Here is a 21,744-nt window from a genome sequence, read left to right as displayed (position 1 = left end):
TTTGGAAATGAATAGAAGAATATTTAAATGTTATTGAATGAATGTGTCACTAAATACATTTCCATATGTTGCTACATTTTAAAACAGAACAATTGCAGTTTATAAGGAATATACATTTTATTTCAGTATATCTCTATTGGCTGTGAGAATATTTGTTTTTGTTTTTAAGAAATCTCCTAAAACTTGCTAGGACCTTTTAAAACTTGACTTCTCTCAATTTGCCTTTTTATTAAAAAAAAAAAAAAAAAAAACTAGTTGAGGTGAATTAACCAGTCCATCCTAAAGGAGATCAGCCCTGGGATTTCTTTGGAAGGAATGATGCTAAAGCTGAAACTCCAGTACTTTGGCCACCTCATGTGAAGAGTTAACTCATTGGAAAAGACTTTGATGCTGGGAGGGATTGGGGGCAGGAGAAGAAGGGGACGACAGTGGATGAGATGGCTGGATGGCATCACTGACTCAATGGACGTGACTCTGAGTGAACTCCAGGAGTTGGTGATGGACAGGGAGGCCTGGCGTGCTGCGATTCATGGGGCTGCAAAGAGTCGGACACGACTGAGCGACTGAACTGAACTGAACTGAACTGAATGATGATTTAAATAGCTATACAAGAAATATTAAACATATTTTGTTTAATATATTTTGTTTACTTGTTTAACATATTTTGTTTAAAATATTCATTAAATAATTTGCTCTAATAAATATGAAGTCAAACTATAATGCTGAAATGATCTCTTGGTTATGATAGACGTATTAAATAAGATTTGCATGTGAAAAACCTCAAAGTTTTTGTTAATACTTTCCAAAAGGCTTTTAAGGAGTTTTAAAATTTATCTCTCTTTAGCTATATTTCACCTAAATCTAAATTTATCCCCTAGTTGTATAAGGAAGAAACTGTTTCATGCATGAAGCATAACATTTTATTTGAAGATAAATTTCTAGTTTACAATAAGTCAAACATCAGATTACATAAAATTATCTGTGTTTTTAGGGGAAGGTGTATTCAGATACACAGGTATTTGCCTATTGCACAGTATCCATTTGAATATGCTATCAGAAACTAGTTCACGTGCCATTGAGAATACATTACTAGGATTCTTATAATCTGGTTAGGCAGCCAAGTGATTTGACCATCTTTCGCAAGATGACTTTTGGCTAAGATGGAAGATAATTATGTACTATTCGGTAATTGTTCAAGTTAAACAATATTCCTGCCTTGTATCTAAAGAGAGTGTTTATTAAGTGAACCCAATGTCCATCAGATGATTATCCTATTTTGAAGAAAACAAATTACATGGAAAAAATTTGGAATCCTACTCTGATAGTACAAAAGTACAAAGTGAAGTCGCTCAGTTATGTCTGACTCTTTGTGATCGCATAGACTATAGCCTACCAGGGTCCTCCGCCCATGGAATTTTCCTGGCAAGAGTACTGGAGCGGGTTGCTGCCACTTCCTTCTCCAGGGGATCTTCCCAACCCAGGGACTGAACCTTGGTCTCCCACATTGCAGGCAGACGCTTTACCGTTTGAGCTACCAGGGATAGCAGATGGCTTTTGTTTACCCAGGGTGGAAAAGTACATAAATAGTGAGCAAATTAGCTTATGCCACACATCTTATTACTACTTTCATGTTACTAAAATAACCTCATGTTGCATTATAGTCAAGAATCTATGCATAAGTAGGTTTATTCTGGTTGTGTTAAACAATAATAATAACTAGAATATGCAATTAAGATGTGCAGGTTCTTATATGACTTTTAGCATGTTATTCTTCAAAAGTTCTTTTTTTTTTTCAAATAATGTTTTCTTCTCCTTGAATTATTTCTAACTGAAGCATTTCAATTATAAGAATGAAAAATATAGATAAGAATTATTTTAAGGAAAGAAGATGTAATCTAAACAAAATGAAAAGACAACCCACAGAATGGGAGAAAATATATGCAAATAAAGTGACCAAAAAGGGATTAATCTCCAAAACATACAAACAGCTTCAACAGCTCAATATCAGAAAAACAAAAAACAAAAAACCTCCAATCAAAAAAATGTATGGAAGATTTAAATAGGCATTTTCTAAAGAAATCATATACGTGGACAAAAGGTAAGTAAAAATGCGCTCAGCATTAAAAATTATTATTATTAGAGGAATGTGAAGCAACACTACAATAAGGTATCATCTCACACTGGTCAGATTGCTTATCATGAAAAATCTACAAACAATAAATTCTAGAGAGGGTGTGAAGAAAAGGTATTCCTCCTAAACTGTTGGTGAGAATGTAGTTTACCCTGGTAGTTCAGACCGTAAAGCATCTGCCTGCAATGGGGGAGACCCAGGTTCAATCCCTGGGTTGGGAAAATTCCCTGGAGAAGGAAATGGCAACTCACTCCAGTACTCTTGCCAGGAAAATTCCATGGATGGAGGAGCCTGGTAGGCTACAGTCTATGGGATCGCAGAGTCAGACACAACTGAACAATTTCACTTTGTACTTATGAAGAACAGTAGGGAAGTTCCTTAAAAAGCTAAAAATAGAGCTACCATATGATCCCATGGTATGTCGCCATTGCTGTGACACCAAAGCCATCCCACTCCTGGGCATATACCTGGGGAAAATCATAATTTGAAAAGATACGTACACTACAGTGTTCACTGGAGAACTATTTATAACAGTCAGGGCATGGAAACAATCTAAAGTCCATTAACAGAGGAATGATAAGGGAGATGTAGCAGTTATATACAATGAAATATTACTCAACCTTAACGAAGAACAAAATAATGCAGGAACATGGATAACCCTAGAGATTGTCATAGGCTTCCCTGGTAGCTCAGTAGTAAAGAATCTGCCTGCCAATGCAGGAGATGCAGGTTCAATCTCTGGGTCAGGGAAGATCCTCAGGAGGAGGAAATTATTGCCTGGGAAATTCTTATGGACAGAGGAGCTTAGCTGGCTATAGTCCATGGGGTTGCAAAAGAGTCAGACATGACTTAGCAACTAAACAGCAACAAAGAACTTTCATACTGGATGAAGTATGTGAGACAAAGATATATTATCACTTATATGTGGAAACTTAAAAAATGGTACAAATGAACTTATTTACAAAACAAAAGTAGAGTCACAGATGTGGAAAACAATCTTATGGTTACCAGAGGGGAAAGAGGGAAGATAAATTGGAAGATTGAGTTTTACATATGTGTGTGCTCAGTCAGTCATGTCTGACTCTTTGTGGCTCCATGGACTATAGCCTGCCAGGCTTCTCTGTCTACGGAATTTTCCAGGCAAGAATACTGGAGCAGATTGCCATTTCCTATTCCATGGGATCTTCCCACCCCAAGGATCGAACCTGAGTTTGTCACATCTCCTGCATTGGCAGGTGGATTCTTTACCACTAGTGCCACTTGGGAAGCCCTTTATGTATACACACTATTATATATGTGTGTGTGCTAAGTCTCTTCAGTCATGTCCATCTCTTTGTCACCCTATGAAGCATAGCCCGTCAGGCTCCTCTGTACACAAGATTCTCCAGGCAAGAATACTGGAGTGAGTTGCTGCACCCTCTTTCAGAGGATCTTCCCAACCCAGGGATCAAACCCAGGTCTCTTGGGTCTCTTGCATTTGCAGGTGGGTTCTTTACTACTAGCACCACATAGGAAGCCCATACACACACTATTATATATAAAATAGGTAATTAATAAGGACCTATTGTATAGCATAGCTTCCCTGGAGGCTCAGTTGGTAAAGAATCTTCCTGCAATGCAGGAGACCCAGGTTCGATCTCTGGGTGGGGAAGGTCCTCTGGAGAAGGAAATGGTAATCGACTCCAATATTCTTGCCTGGAAAGTGGGCTACTGTCCATGGGGTCGCAAAGAGTTGGACATGACTTAGAGACTAAACCACAATGTTATAGCACCACTGTAGATCACATGGAACTCTACTCAATACTCTGTAATAACCTATATGAGAAAATAATATAAAAGAGTGGATATATGTATAGTTGATTCATTTTACTATGCAGCAGAAATTAACATAAAATTTTAAATCAATCAGACTCTAACAAAAATTTAAAATAAAAAAAATAAAATAAATTACCTTATATATTAATTGGTTGTTTTAAAGATACTTTCATATACTCTTTTGATCGTTGTAACTCTATAACATAGGTAATACTGATATTTTTATCCCTATTTTACTGGTATGAGATAAGTAGAAGAGGAGATACTAAAACCCAGGTATTCTGATAACCTTCAAAGCCTTTAACATTACACTTTGCTCCTGTTACACTATGCTGTCAAGTGAAAGGATTTTTTTTTCCATTAAAATCCTATAATAATCACTCTATCTGATTTGAAAAATATACTTGAATTTATTTTTAGTGTAATTTAGCTGTTTAGCCTTATAGCACTTGTTCTGAAAATACCCTGAAATGCCTCACTGTTATACATTGATCAGTGTATTTCTCCTTATTACAGATTGTTTCTATTTAGAAACTTGTAAGAAGCCACAAACCTTGGGGTTTTAATTACAGACTTTCTAAACCACCATACAACAGCTCTAGAATAAGTAAATACCAATTTTGCTAACATAATAGAATGACACAAGCCAACTGAATAGCATCCCAGAAGATCTTGCCTTTCAGATGAGATGTATTTAGATAGAATAAAAAGTATTACAATGATTTATTTATAATGAAAATGAGGCTATAAACTTAAAGTAATGGTGTACAAAGTAATTGCTGTACAAAATTGTACCATGTTTTGGTGACAAACGAGTTAAGTTTATCCACATTTCCACAAGAAAACTCAAGACTGTATTTGAATTTTAAGAAGAAAGGAGAGGGGGATAAAGAAGCTTCATGAAATCAAGTAAAAATAACATTCTTTTAAATTTGAAAATAAAATTTTCTTTCCATCCTGAACCATACTAGTTTGTAATGTGCAACCTGAAGAGGGGCAATTATAAAATAGCAAATACTGAGAATACAGATTTCCCCTTCTTGGGCTCCAAAATCAGAAAACAATTGCTTCTTGGCAGGAAAGTGATGACAAATCTATAGAGTATGTTGAAAAGCAGAGCAAGTACTTTATTGACAAAAGTCCATGTAGTTAAGGCTATGATCTTCCCAGTGGTAACACACGGTTGTGAAAACTGGACCATAAGGAAAGGCAGAACACCAAAGAACTGTGGTGCTGGAGAAGAATCCTAAAAGTCACCTGGACAGCAAGATCAAGCCAATCAATCTTAAGGGAAAGCAACACTGAATACTCACTGGAAGGACTGATGCTGAAGCTGCAGTATTTTGGCCATCTGTTGTGAACAGATGACTCATTGGAAAAGTCCCTGATGCTGGGAAAGATCAAGAACAGAAGGAGAAGAGGACATAAGAGGATGAGATAGCTGGATGGCATCACTGATGCAGTGAACATGAACTTGGGCAAACTCTAGGGGATGGTGAGGGACAGGGAGGCTTGGCATGCTGCAGTCCATGGGGAAGCAAAAAGTCAGACTGGGAGACTGAACAACAGAAACAAAATACCGAGAAACTCCACAAAGCGAATATAGTCAAAAGCCTTGTACAGTGAGAAGTAAAAACCAGAAACGAGGTCAAATAAAACTTCAGTTTAAAAACAAGTAAAATTATCTGTATTTTGACCCACTGACTTATAATAAAATTTCATGAATATACTTTCTAACCCTGCTACCCTCTTCTGAGTAAAACATTTTAAATTAGTTACGCCTAAAGCTTTCCTAGAACATTATTCATCTTATTGAAAAACTAATTACCTTCTCACTTTCCCATGAAGAAATGTGAGGTTAACATGAGGTAAGTGAATGAGAAAACCAAAAGAAAGAATAATAAGTATGAAAAACAACTAAAAGTGTACTGGGAGAATATTTTCTTCACCAATATACCCAAGAAGGTAAGTCCGATTCATTCTTTTCCCCTGATAACAGCTCACCACTATTCTGCTTTAGTGCCATTCCCATCCCCAGCCCTACCTGGGTGGATGGAACCTAGATAAATGCACTTAAACAAATGAATAGGATTAGATGAATTGTTGTATTGATTAACCTGACATCTTTAGATGTTTTAAAAAATTAAGAGCTTGAACTCAGTAGTCAGTATGTCAGATTTGGAATTGTTCCCCTGCCTCTTAATCATTTTGTTAGCTTAAACATATTTCTTAACCCTTTGTTTTATTTTCCTCACTTTTATAAATGAGGATAATAAAAGCACCTATCTCAAATAGTTTTAGGAGGACTAAATTAGAAAACACATAACAAATGTTTAGTGTAATGCCTGGCATATAGGAAACATATTTGCTGTTATAATTATTGTTGTCATCTAGAGAAAAATTGCATTAATAATTTATATCTTTAAAAACATTAGTGATTTATCATATATGGTGATGACTTTAGCAATTTTCATAAAGTGAGATAAACTAGAAATGGATTAAGGAAACAATCTTAATGCTCAACGTTGCTAATTATTAGAGAAATGCAAATCAAAACTACAATGAGATACCATCTCACACCAGTCAGAATGTCCACCACTAAAATGTCCACAAATAACAAATGCTGGGAAGGGTGCAGAGAAAAGGGAATCCACTTGCACTGGAGATGGAAATTTAAACTGGTGCATTGACTATGGAGAACAACATGGGGGTTCTTCAAAAAACTAAAAATAGAGTTGCCATATGATGCTGCAATCCCACTCCTGGACATATACTTGAAGAAAACTCTAATTCCACAAGATACATGCACCCTAGTATTCATTGTAGCAGTATTTACAATAGTTCAAGATATAGAAACAAAGTTGAATAATCCTCAGCCATAGTAAAAGAAATAATGCCATTTCCAGCAACATGGATAGTCCTAGATATTATCATACTAACTGAAGTATGTCAGAAAGAGAGAGGCAGATAGCATATGATATCATTTATATGTGAATCTAAAATGTGACACAAATGAACTTACTTATGAGATAGAAACAGACTCACAGACACAGAGAACAGACTTGTGGTTGCTAGTGGGGAAGGTGAGGGAGGCATTGATTGGGACTTTGGGATTAGCAGATGCACAGTATTATATATAAATAAGCGAACAGCAGGATCCTACTGCATAACACAGGGGACTATTCAATACCCTGTGTTAAAGCATAATGGAAAATAACATGAAAAATAATGCATGTATTTATATGTATAACTGAGTCACTTTGCTGAAACAGTAGAAACTAATATGTTTGTAAATCTACTATACTTCAATAAAATTGACATTAAAAAAGTGAAAACAATCTTAATTTTATAAAAGGTACCATCTCAAGGTCTTCAACCTGGGACCCTTGTGTATGTTATTGAAACATAACATTTTTAAAATTTCCTTACATATTTCTAACATGTCCATCATATTTCCTTAGATTACCCTTAAGGATAAACAAATACAAGCTTCAATAACTGTTTCTTGAGTTATTTTGGATGAAGATTTTGTAGCTGTTACACAAGAGTTTGAATAAATCCTTGCATTTTTTAAAAAATTAAAATCAAACATAGTTTCAAGAAAAACGAGCTTAGATGTTTCCCAAAAAAAATTATATAGAACTTTATTCTTCAGTTTCTTCACTGATAGTAAAAGCAAGTAATTTCTACATTTGAAACATTATATAAGCTTCTCTGGGACACAGTTTTTGCAATTTTTCTTTCTTTTGATATTGAGTTGAAATTCTTTAATGATATCATTTATATACTTTGGATTTTAATTAAATATGAAGAAAGAAAAATACATATACTTACTGGATGCTTCACATTAAATTGTATGTTTACTTTGTATTAGAATAAATGTAAATATCTGAATGACACCATAAAAATAAACTACAGTTCATGTTCAAAGAAACATTTTAGTTAAGACTTGTCTTTACATGGTTTTTCATTTTCTACAGACATTATTTAAATAACAATGATGATAATAACAATAATGAGATAAAATGTATTGTTTATTATATGCCATTCCATAGGTTAATATCTTTTTATACATAATCACATATAAATGTCACAACAACTGAGTGTTGAGTGAATGTAATCAAATTGTTCAGGTGTTGAAATCAGGTAAGTTGAAAAACCAGGATTTGATCTATGCAATTCAGATTGCAAAGTGGAGCTTCTTAATATATAGTACAAACTGAAATATAAGTGTCTTATTTAAGATAAAATCTAACAATAGTTCAAAGCAATGCCTCGGTTTTAAACTCATATTTGTCTTTCAATGTACACTTGAAAAATGTGATGGGAAACGCTGGACACTAAATGTCATATTTTGGTTGAACAGCAGATTTTATATCCACAACTAAATAAATGACTTATTTAGTAATATTTTGTATGGCTATTATTTAAATACAGTAAATTGCAATATTGATTTTTCTCTAGACCACATATATCTGTTTAGATTGCTGAGTATTCTGTATTATCTTTAAATGCTTATATAATGTCAGAATAATTTGTGCTAATTTTTATTTGAGCACTAACGTATGATTATTTGATTGAAATAGCTAATGGCTAGTATCTTAGTGATGCCATAAAATGCTATTCCCCATTAAAGTCATTGTTTTGAATCAAAACTGAAGCCCAGAAATTAGGCTGGACACTAAATGTATGTTCACTAGATTAAAACCATTTAGAAATTGTGTGTAATTCTGGAACAGTATAAGTCATTTTGTTACATTTAGTCTACACATTTGTAATAGAGTTAAATAAAATCATTTTATACTAAAGAATTAGAAATACTCTAAGTTACCTTTTTCTCTCTCTAAGTGGTAAAGCCTTGATGATCTTATTGATATTTGAATGTAGGATAGATTATAATGGTGATGATATATGAATTCACTGTGATTTGAAGGTAGGAGTGTTGAGAATTCAATCAAGAACTATTAGAACTATTCCAGGCAAGTTTGGAGGAATGAGTGTTTTGAAAAAAAGGATCCATGGAGATGCTTCTATTTCCATAATAAAATTAGGACAATAATTTTATTCTTAAAATTAGGATAATTTGATAATCAATTGGTTATGGTTAACATTAAAATGACCCACAGAGATGTTATGGGGAGGGAGGTGGGAGGGGGGTCCATGTTTGGGAACACATGTAAGAATTAAAGATTTTAAAATTAAAAAATAATAATAATAATAATAAATAAAATAAATAAAAATAAAATGAAGGAGTCAAGATATTTCCAGCCTTTTAAATTAATGAATTAAATATTTGTTCATTGGAAGAAAAATAAAATCATGAGGGTTCTGATGTACCAAAAAAAATTAGTTTCAGCTTTTAATATTCAGTTAGAAATTGTCAACAGGGTGACAGGAATATAAGTAGGAGCTTAGTAGTAAGAGCAAGTCTTGAAAAGTGATAACTGAAATGAACACAGAAAGCTACAGAGAAAGAAAACAGTTGTCTTAATGAGTTGTCTTTTGATTACAAGCAAGAGAAACCTATTAAAATATCTTAATGAAAAGAGAGATGTGTCAGAGACCTAAAGGGTAAGAATAAAATAGAACCTTCTATTAGAACAAGGGACTTAAACACCATGAGGGCACTTTCTTATCCTCTTTTTACATTCCTGCATCATTCTTCTTTTATTTCTCAGAATTAACTCATCTTCTTGTTTGGTCTACATAAACATTTCATGGCTATAAAGTATGACAAAATTTCTTTCCAGTCTCTCTTCCTTACTCTTGCTCCTTTTGGCTTTCCCTCTCCCCTTTATTTCTTCTCCATTGTAAGTTTCTAGAGGAAGAATCTGAATCATTTGTCTTTCTTTTAACAGTCAACGATAGTGAGAGAGGTTAGCTGTGGGTGCTTAATCATGCAGAAAATGGTTGTGTTTTAAATGTAGAAAGTAAATATCACCTTCCAAAAAAGGATGTGGAGACTTGCAACACTGCAAGAAGTGATTTCTTCAGGGATCAAAGATAAAACTTGAATGAGACCTATATTCCAGAACAAGATAGAAAAGAAGAAGGAAAAAGAAAAAAAAAAAAGAAGAAAGAAAAGAAGCAAAGAGGAGTTAAAAAGAAGATTAAGTCTGTAACAGACACTGAAACCAAAGGAAATGAAAAATAAAAACAAACATTATATTCAGCAGAAAAACAATGATTACTCTGGGGACTGAGGAACCACCATTGGATTTGACCACTAAAGAATACTTAGTGAATTTCAGAATGACATTTTCTGAAAAATAAAGAATGAGTTGATACATGTTTTGATGAAATTCTAATAGTATACTATTTGAATACTATACTATTGCCTTCAGACACTGGTATAATGTTTAATGCCCTCCCCCAAAAAATAAGGAGATGGGGAAAGTTAGGGAAATTTTGTATGCCATGACTAGTAACAGCTAACTCACTCCTAGTGAATTCTTTTAATCTAAGCACTCACAAATTGTTGGTTAAAGGGTTTAATAATTCTATTGGGAAGTTAATGTAAAATTTACCAGTCTATGTTTTCTCAAATATGATCCATTGTCCTTAAAAAATAATAGAGTACATGTCTCTGTCCAATATTGCAGGAGTTCCCCACATTTGGATGATTCCATAGGAGTGAATGAATGAAATGTAAACCTCTACAAAACTTCCTCAGATTCCCTAGAATGTATTCTGTGTAGACCAGGAGAAATTTAGTATTTTTAAGTAACCTACTCTTGTATTATCCTGGGTTTTTATTCCTATTATCCACTTTTTTTTTTTTTTTTTTCTGTTTGAAGACCATTTGCTTTGACATAGAAATTGGACAGTAAAAGCATTGGGTAGTTCTCCTTGTTATCTATCTAATACACATCTGTTTCAATCATTAGAAATAAAACTTCAATTTTCTTCTCAAGGCATAGTTCATTTAGAGTTATTTCTTGTCTCTGCAACATCTTGTAGATGCAAAAATGCAGACACAAGGTAAACTATGTCTTAGATCCCCTAGCAATTTAGTACAGAAATGAAAAAAAAAAAAAAAAAGAGAGAGAGAGATTCAGATAAAGTGGATAGGTGTGGGACAAGGCAATGACAATGTAAATGTCCTAAATGGGGCACAATGGGCTTCCTTAGTGGCTCAGATGGTAAAGAATCTGCCTACAATGCAGGAGACCATGTTTCTATTCCTGTATTTAGAATATCCCCTGGAGAAGGGAATGGCAACCCACTCCAGTATTCTTACTGTAAAATTCCATGGACAGAGAATCCTAGCCAGCTATAGTCCATAGGATCACAAAGAGTTGGACACGATTGAGCAACTAACACTTAAATATGTTTATAATGCAAAATCCTAGTCAGTCTGAGTCCTAATGTGACTTGGCAGACACTTACAATGTATGGCTGTAATTTTTCAGTGGTGAATTGGTTTCCTGTGTATTGTAATTATTGCCCATCATTTTTAAGAATTATAAAGTGAATACAGATATTATTATGAGAAGCTATAATTCATGATCACTCCATCATCAAATTTAATTTCCTCCACTCACATAAAAACAGGTCTTATTCTTTTAAAAGATGTCCTCACTATATGAAATAAATGATACTCATTCCTGCCTCTATACTTATGCTTTCAAATTCCTGTTTTCCTGTTCTATATGCTACTTTTTGTACATATATTCTACCCTTCCTTCAAGAATCAGTTTAAGCTCCACTTCTCACATAAAGCATTCTCCGAGAACAAGGACTCCAACCTCAATATATACATCTTGCTAACTCCCTTTATACTCAAATTCTATATTCCACAATTAATGTACTATATTTTACATCATTTTTAACTCTTCATTTCTAAAATGTAGATCTTAATCTCTTATTATGTAATATATTTCATAAATGTATATTCATTATCAAGTAATGTCTTGTTTTGTGAATGCATTTCTTTTGTCCATAGAAAATTACTATATCAAGAATTGGCTAATTTCAGTACATTTGTTGAAAAAGTGACTAGGATAAGTGCGGAGGATTAAATAGTGGGTTAAAAAATTGCCATCTCATCTGTTACATTTTTAGTGTTCTATAAGATAAATTAATTCCTAAGAAAATAGTATTTGCATATTAACTAAGCTATCAGGGAAGCCCTAGCCTTATAATTAGGGATCAGTTAACACTCCAAAGATAAATCTATGCACAGTACTAAAACTAGCTGTAAAATTAGTACCTGAGAGAGAGGAAGGGATAATACAGATGGGTGGCCTTGTGGTAGATCTGAATACGGGAGGGACGGTCCTAAGATGGCAGAGGAATAGGAGGCGGAGACCACTTTCTCCCTGACAAATTCATTGAAAGAACATTTGAACGCTGAGCAAATTCCACAACAAATTGCAAACGCTGGCAGAGAACATCAGGCATCCCAAAAGGCAGCCCATTGTCTTCGAAAGGAGGTAGGACAAAATGTAAAAGATAAAAAGAGAGACAAAAGAGTTAGGGATGGAGACCTGTCCTGGGAAGGGAGTCTTTAAAGAGAAGTTTCCAAGCACCAGGAAACCCTCTCACTGGCAGGTCTGTGGGGAGTTTTGGAATCTTAGAAGGCAACATAACTGGGAGGGGAAAATATATAAATAAATAAATAAAACCCTCAGATTACCTGCCTAACAGCAACTCCCAGCAGAGAAGTAGCCCAGAGGCTAGCATAGGCCACCGGTAAGCCAGGGCTGAACAGGGAGGAGCGGGCCTCATTGCTTAGGGTAAGGACCGGGCCTGAATGCCCTGGGGGCAATCTGAGGGAGCTAACGTGAGACAGCAACCCAAACTGTGGGACAGCCAGAGAAAGAGAGAGAGAGGAGAGAAGAGAGAGAGAGAGAGAATTATCCTGTGAAAAGGCCCTAACCTAAGGCACTGCCGGCTGGCTCACAGAACAGAGGACTGAGCAATACCAGAGGAGAGCTAGCTGGCTGTGAATTGCCCCATCCTCCGCCAGAGGCAGGGAAGCAGGGAGGCTGCCAGAGCCAGACAGCAACAAACTCAGCCCCAGAGATGGCATTGCCTACCAAACTGCAGGCAGGCTTCTGGTTGCTAACCAAGACTTCCTGGGATTCTGAATGGTTGACATCTGCCGGGAGGGTCGCAGCCAGATATCAGCTCCCCAGAAGAGACACTGGCCACACTGAAGAAGACGCAACTGCTGCCACCTAGGAAACCGAGCGGCTGGGACCAGGGAGGTGATAAGACGCACCCTCCACCTCAGGAGAGTGTGCTCGCCAAGCGCCTGGTCACCTGAGCTGCTTGGACCTGGGAAGGGCACAAAACACAGGCCCAACCGAGTCTGCACCTTTCGGGAGTACCTAAGAACCTGAACCTGAAATGCTTAGACCTGGGAAGTGCATGCAACCCAGGGCCCATTTTAGACAGTTCACATGCAGAGCAACCTGAAGCCTGAGCAGTGTAGACTGGGGAAGCACACACTCCATGAGTGGAGGCAAACCCAGTGTTGCTGAGACACTGAAAGCACTCCCCTCACATGCCAGTGATATTTGTTTGCAGTGTTCCTCCCTCCCCACAGCATGACTAAACAAGTGAACCTAAGTAAGTGATCACCTTCGCCCCCTTGTGTCAGGGCAGAAATTAGACACTGAAGAGACCTGCAAACAGAAGAAGCCAAAATAAACAGAGGGAAGCACTTTGGAAGTGACAGCTGCAACAGATTAAAACCCTGTAGTTAGCACTGACTACACTGGAAGGGGCCTGTAGATCTTGAAAAGTATAAGCTGGAAGAAGGAACTATCTGAAACTGAACTGACCCCACACTGCCCACAACAGCTCCAGAGTAATTCCTAGATATATTTTTACTATTATCATTTAAATTTTTTTAAAATTTTAAGTCCTCTATTACTCCTTTAATTTTCATTTTTATAACCTACTATTACCTTGCAAAAAAAAGGACCTTATTTTTAAAGCAAACTTCATATACATATTTTATAATTTTTGTGATTTTAAAAAAAAAATATTGTATTTTTGAGTCTAACCTCTTCTCTAGATTTTTAATCTTTACTTTTTGGTATTTGTTATCAATTTTGTACCTTTAAGAATCCAATCTTCAGTACCCATTTTTACTTAGGAGTGTGATTACTGGCTTGATTACTATCTCCCCCTTTTGACTCTCCTTTTTCTCCCCCTCCCTCCCTCCCTCCCTCTTCTCTTCTCTACCCAATTTTGTGAATTTCTGTGTGTGTCTGGGCTGTGGAGAACACTTAGAAAACTGATTACTATCTAGATCTGTCTCTCTCTTTTTGATCCCCCTTTCTCTCCTCCTGGCCACCTCTATCTCCCTCCTCACTCTTCTCTTCTCCATGTAACTCTGTACCTCTCCAGGTGTCCCTCACTGTGGAGAATCTGTTCACCATTAACCTAGATTTTTTATCATCAGTGCTGTATGGATGGAGAAGTCTTGAGGCTATTGTAGGTATATGGCTGAAAACCAGAGGCAGGAGGCTTAAGCCCTAAACCTGAGAACACTAGAGAACTCCTGACTCCAGGATACATTAATCCATAAGAGATCATCCAAAAGCCTCCATACCTACACTGAAACCAAGTACCACCCAAGGGCCAACAAGTTCCAGAGCAAGACATACCACACAAATTCTCCAGCAATGCAGGAACATAGCCCTGAGCTTCAATATACAGGCTGCACAGTCACACCAAACCCATAGATATCTAAAAACTTACTACTGGACATTTCATTGCATTCTACAGAGAAGAAATCAGCTCCACCCACCAGAACACCAACACAAGCTTCCCTAACCAGGAAACCTTGACAAGTCACTCATCCAACCCAAGCCACAGGGAGGAACCTTCACAATAAAGAAGAACCACAGACTGCCAGAATACAGAAAAGCCACCCCAAAAATAGCAATCTAAACAAGATGAAAAGGCAGAGAAATACTCAGCAGGTAAAGAAACATGATAAATGCTCACCAAACCAGACAAAAGAGGAGAAGATAGCGGGTCTACCTGAAAAAGAATTCAGAATAATGATAGTATGCTATGCTATGCTAAGTCACGTCAGTCATGTCCGACTCTGCGACCCCATGGAAGGCGGCTCACCAGGCTGCCGTACCTGGGATTCTCAAGGCAAGCATATTGGAGTGGGTTGCCATTTCCTTCTCCAGTGCATGAAAGTGAAAAGTGAAAGTGACGTTGCTCAGTCCTGTCCAACTCTTCACAACCCCATGGACTACAGCCTACCAGGCTCCTCCGTCCATGGGATTTCCCAGGCAAGAATACTGGAGTGGGTTGCCATTGCCTAAGAATGATCTAAAATCTTGAAAAAAAAAAAGAAAGAAAGAAATACTGATAAATAGCCTGGAGACAAGGATTGAGAAGATGCAAGAAATTTTTAACAAGAATCTAGAAGAAATAAAAAAGAGTTAATCGATAATAAACAATGCAATAAATGATAGCAAAAGCACTCTGGAGGGAACCAACAGTAGACTAACATTGGCAGAAGATAGGATAAGTGAGATAGAAGATAGAATGATAGAAATAAATGAAGCAGAGAGGAAAAAAGGAAATAATTAAAAGAAATGAGGACAACTTCAGGGACCTTGGGGACAATGTTAAACACCCCAACATTCAAATCATAGGAGTCCAAGAAGAAGAAGACAAAAAGAAAGGCCATGAGAAAATACTTGAGGAGATAATAATTGAAAATTTCCCCAAAATGGGTAAGGAAACAGTCACCCAAGTCCAAGAAACAGAGAGAGTCCCAAACAGGATAAACCCAAGGCAAAACACCTTAAGACACATATTAATCAAATTAACAAAGATCAAACACAAAGAACAATATTAAAAGCAGCAAGGGAAAAAACAACAAATAACACACAAGGAGATTCCTATAAGGAAAACAGCTGATCTTTCAATAGAAACTCTTCAGGCAAGAGGGAATGGCAAGACATACTTAAAGTGATGAAAGAGAAAAACCTACCACCCAGATTACTGTACCCAGCAAGGATCTCATTCAGATATGAAAGAGAATTCAAAATTTTTACAGACAAGCAAAAGCTGAGAGAATTCAGCACCACCAAACAGCTCTTCAACTAAAGCCAAAGGATCATCTCTAGACAGGAAACACAGAAAGGGTGTATAAACTTGAATCCAAAACAACAAAGTAAATGGCAACAGGATCATACTTACCAATAATTACCTTAAATTTAAATGGTTTGAATGCTCCAACCAAAAGACAAAGACTGGCTGAATGGATACAAAAACAAGACCCCTATGTATTCTGTCTACAAGAGACCCACCTCAAAACAAGGGACACATACAGACTAAAAGTGAAGGGGTGGAAAAAGATTCTTCACACAAATGGAGACCAAAAGAAAGCAGGAGTATCAATACTCATATCAGATAAAATAGACTTTAAAATAATGGCTGTGAAAAGAGACAAAGATGGATACTACATAATGATCAAAGGATCAATCCAAGAAGATATAACAATTATAAATATATATGCACCCAACATAGCAGCACCACAATATGTAAGGCAAATGTTGACAAGTATGAAAGAGGAAATTAACAATAACACAATAATAGTGGGAGACTTTAATATGCCACTCACACCTATGGATAGATCAACTAAACAGAAAATTAACAAGGAAACACACACTTTAAATGATACAATGGACCAGTTAGACCTAATTGATAGCTATAGGACATTTCACCCCAAAACAATGAATTTCACCTTTTTCTCACGTGCACACAAAACCTTCTCCAGGATAGGTCACATCCTGGGCCATAAATCTAGCCTTGGTAAATTCAAAAAAAAAAAAAAATTGAAATCATTCCAAGCATCTTTTCTGACCACAAGACAGTAAAGTTAGATGTCAATTACAGGGAAAAAAAAAAAAAAACTATTACAAATTCCAACATATGGAGGCTAAACAACATGCTTCTGAATAACCAGCAAATCACAGAAGAAATAAAAAAAGAAATCAAAATATGCATAGAAACGAATGAAAATGAAAACACAACAACTCAAAACCTATGGGATATCATAAAAGCATTGGTATGGGAAGGTTCATAGCAATACAGGCTTACTTCAGGAAACAAGAAAAAAGTCAAATAAATAGCCTAACTCTACATCTAAAGCAACTAGAAAAGGAAGAAATGAAGAACCACCGGGTTAATAACAGAAGAAATCTTAAAAATTAGAACAGAAATAAATGCAAAAGAAACAAAAGAGATCATAACAAAAATCAACAAAGCTAAAAGCTAATTCTTTGAGAAGATAAATAAAATTGACAAAACATTAGTCAGACTCATCAAGAAACAAAGAGGGAAAAATCAAATCAACAAAATTAGAAATGAAAACGGAGAAATCACAATAGACAACACAGAAATACAAAGGATCATGATAAACTATTATCAGCAACTATATGCCAATAAAATGGACAATTTGGAAGAAATGGACAAACTTTTAGAAAAGTATAACTTTCCAAAACTGAACCAGGAAGAGATAGAAAATCTTAACAGACCCATCACAAGCCTGGAAATCGAAACTGTAATCAGAAATCTAGCAAACAAAAGTCCAGGACCAGACGGCTTCACAGCTGAAAACTACCAAAAGTTTAGAGAAGAGCTAACACCTATCCTATTCAAACTCTTCCAGAAAATTGCAGAGGAAAGTAAACTTTCAAACTCATTCTATAAAGCCACCATCACCCTAATACAAAAACCAGACAAAGATGCCACAAAAACAGAAAACTACAGGCCAATATCACTGATGAACATAGATGCAAAAGTCCTTAACAAAATTCTAGCAAACAGAATTCAAAAACATATTAAAAAGATCATATATCATGACCAAGTGGGCTTTATCCCAGGGATGCAAAGATTCTTCAATATCTGCAAATCAATCAATGTAATACACTACATTAACAAATTGAAAGATAAACCATATGATTATCTCAATAGATGCAGAGAAAGCTGTTGACAAAATTCAGCATCCATTTATGATTTAAAAACAAAAACAAAAAAACAAAAAACATACACACACACCAGAAAGCAGGAATAGAAGTAACATACTTTAACATAATAAAAGCTATATATGACAAACCCACAGCAAACATTATCCTCAATGGTGAAAAACTGAAAGCATTTCCTCTAAACTCAGGAACAAGACAAAGGTGCCCACTCTCACCACTACTATTCAACATAGTTTTGGAAGTTTTGGTCACAACAATCAGAGCAGAAAAAGAAGTAAAAGGAAACCAAATTGGAAAAGAAGAACTAAAATTCTCACTGTTTGCAGATGACATGATCCTCTACATAGAAAACCCTAAAGACTCCACCAGAAAATTACTAGACCTAATCAATGAATATAGTAAAGTTGCAGGATATAAAATTAACACATAACTAATAACACATAATTAATCCCTTGCATTCCCATATAATAACATGAAAAAACAGAAAGAGAAATAAAGGAAATAATTCCATTCACCATTGCCAAAAAAGAATAAAATACTTAGCAATAAATCTACCTAAAGAAACAAAAGACCTATATATAGAAAACTATAAAACACTGATGAAAGAAATCAAAGAGGACACAAATAGACAGAGAAATATACCATATTGAAGGATCAGAAGAATCAATATAGTGAAAATGAGTATACCCAAAGCAATCTATAGATTCAATGCAATTCCAATCAAGCTACCAAAGGTATTTTTCACAGAACTGGAACAAATAATATCACAAAAGTACAAAAGAAGTACAAAAAACTGTAAATAGCCAAAGCAATCTTGAGAAAGAAGAATGGAACGGGAGGAACCAACCTGCCTGACTTCAGGCTATACTACAAAGCTACAGTCTACAGTCATCAAGACGGTATGGTACTGGCACAAAGACAGAAATATAGATCAATGAAAAAAAATAGAAAGCCCAGAGATAAATCCATGCACCTATGGACACTTTATCTTTGACAAAGGAGGAAAGAATATACAATGGAGAAAAGACAATCTCTTTAACAAGTGGTGCTGGGAAAACTGGTCAGCCACTTGTAAAAGAATGAAACAAGAACACTTTCTAACACCATACACAAAAATAAACTCAAAATGGATTAAAGATCTAAACATAAGACCAGAAACTATAAAACTCCTAGAGGAAAACATAGGCAAAACACTCTCTGACATAAATCACAGCAGACTCCTCTATGACCCACCTCCCAGAGTAATGGGAATAAAAACAAAAATAAACGAATGGGACCTAATTAAACTTAAAAGCTTTTGCACAACGAAGGAAACTCTAAGCAAAGTGAACAGACAGCCGTCACAATGGGAGAAGATAATAACAAATGAAGCAACTGACAAAGAATTAATCTCAAAAATATACAAGCAACTCCTGCGGCTCAATTCCAGAAAAATAAACTACCCAATCAAAAAGTGGGCCAAAGAACTAAACAGACAGTTCTCCAAAAAAGGCATACAGATGGCTAACAAACACATGAAAAAATGCTCAACATCACTCATCATCAGAGAAATGCAAATCAAAACCACAATGAGGTACCATTTCACAACGGTCAGAATGGCTGCTATCCAAAAATCTACAAACAAAAAATGCTGGAGAGGGTGAGGAGAAAAGGGAACCCTCTTACACTCTTGGTGGGAATGCAAACTAGTACAGCCACTATGGAGAACAGTGTGGAGATTCCTTAAAAAACCGGAAATAGAACTGCCATATGACCCAGCAATCCCACTGCTAGGCACATAAACCGAGGAAACCAGAATTGAAAGAGACACTTGTACCCCAATGTTCATCGCAGCACTGTTTGTAATAGCCAGGACATGGAAGGAAACCTAGATATTCATCAGCAGACAAATGGATAACAAAGCTGTGGTACATATACACAGTGGAATATTTCTCAGCCATTAGAAAGAACACATATGAATTAGTTCTAATGAGGTGGCTGAAACTGTAGCCTATCATACAGAGTGAAGTAAGTCAGAAAGAAAAACACCAATACAGTATTCTAACACATATATTTGAAATTTAGAAAGATAGTAATGATAACCCTATATGTGAGATAGCAAAAGAGGCACAGATGTATAGAACAGTCTTTTGGACTCTGTGGGAGAAGGCGAGAGTGGGATGATCTGAGAGAATACATTGAAACATGTATATTATCATATGGGAAACAGATCGCCAGTCCATGTGCATGAGACAGGGTATTCAGGGTTGGTGCAGTGGGATGACCCAGAGGGATGGGATGCGAGGGAGGTGGGAGGGGGGTTCTGGATGGGGAACATATGTACATTCATGGCTGATTCATGTCAATGTATGGCAAAAACCACTACAATATTGTAAAGTAATTAGCCTTCAACTAAAATTAAAAAAAAAAAAAAAAAAAAAAAAGATAAGTCCGAATACAACAAGCTAAGAAAGAGACAAAACCCTCTGGTCATTCCTCCTGAGAACACAGGAGAAAATATTAGGCAGGGCAATATGGAATGATGAAGAGTCAGAAATTCCTCACAAAGAGTAGACAGAAGAAGCTTGCATTGTTTAAACGCTTGTAGCATCAGGAAATTTATGAGTTGTTTTACATATTTTACTTAATCCTAGCAACAACTTTTTGAATTATTTGTTTTCACATTCTGTGGATGACAAAACTTAAAATAACAAATGTATGACTAATAAAGTTATTACAGTGTTGCTAAATAAAAATAAATGAAAGAGGAAAAATATTAATATTAGAAATATAGGAAGGAGAAAACATTTTTTAAATGTATAGATTGTTTTAGAGAACATAAAATTGAAACATGTTATAAACTTATCACATAGTATTTTATATGTACACACATATATATATATACACATTTGAATTATTTAAAACTCATAAAGACTTTGATACATCAAGCCAAAATTATTTTTCTCTCAGGGAGACATTCTGGTATTAGGCAAGCACATCCTCTCTCATGAAAATGTATTTTCAGGATTCTAGCAAATGAAAACTCTATATAACTAGGAAATAGAAGAAAAGCCATAAATAGAAAATGGGAGTTTATAATATTCAATTTTTAAAGGATAAAATTTTCTTTTCACATAATTCTATAAAGGCATGTTCAATTCTGAGACTTTCCATCAGCTTTACTTTATGGTGTATTTTTCCAATTCACGATTTTATCAAGGAAACTAAAGTCAACAGGCAAAATGTTGGGCATAAAAGCACCTTATTCCACTCGGAATAAAGTGGAAAATAAAACAAGAAAATAAGTACACAATCATGCAAACACAGGCACATGTCAGAAACTAAATAATTAAAATAATATATATTTGTAGAAATTTACAAGTATCTACACACAGAACTGGTATTGTCATGAACAGAATTGGCTCTATTATTTAAGAGGATGCAGAAGACTGAGCAGAAAACAAACATGGTGAATCATGCAGAATGGAAAGTCGCTCAGTAGCTCACCTTTAACTTTATTCTTTGAAGCAGCCGCTGGTACCAAGAAAAGATTGCACAAGAAGAGAACAAGCATATTAGTATATTAGATAGTGTCTAACAAGAAAAAGAGATTTGTTATCACTATTACTTAAAGTCTTAAATGATACATTTATGATTACATGATGAACACACTTCAGATGACTAGGACTTATAATGAAGAAAATGACAGTTGGTTATATTTTGTTAATATATGATTAAAGTCTTTGGAAAAGAAAGAGTAAACTAGATAAGAGCCACAGATTGTAAGTAGCAATGCTGCAAGACACAGAATTCTTTTTAAGAACTGTGTATCTTTCTTTCTCTGTC

The 21,744-nt window shown here is 35.6% G+C and overlaps 1 protein-coding gene across 1 annotated transcript in view; it reads right to left on the bottom strand.

Moving 5' to 3' along the window:
• Positions 1-21,472, bottom strand: part of CADM2 (cell adhesion molecule 2) — a 394,474-nt gene extending 373,002 nt beyond the window's left edge. Inside the window, exon 1 of the mRNA XM_068970221.1 lies at positions 21,406-21,472. Within this exon, the coding sequence (XP_068826322.1) occupies positions 21,406-21,472 (67 nt within the window). The remainder of the gene's footprint in view (positions 1-21,405) is intronic.
• Positions 21,473-21,744: the final 272 nt, after the last annotated feature.

The sequence above is a fragment of the Capricornis sumatraensis genome, chromosome 1 (genome assembly GCF_032405125.1).
Source record: "Capricornis sumatraensis isolate serow.1 chromosome 1, serow.2, whole genome shotgun sequence".
NCBI lineage: Eukaryota > Metazoa > Chordata > Mammalia > Artiodactyla > Bovidae > Capricornis > Capricornis sumatraensis.
Note: the sequence above shows the minus strand (reverse complement) of the source record. Positions and strands in the feature narration are given on the sequence as shown.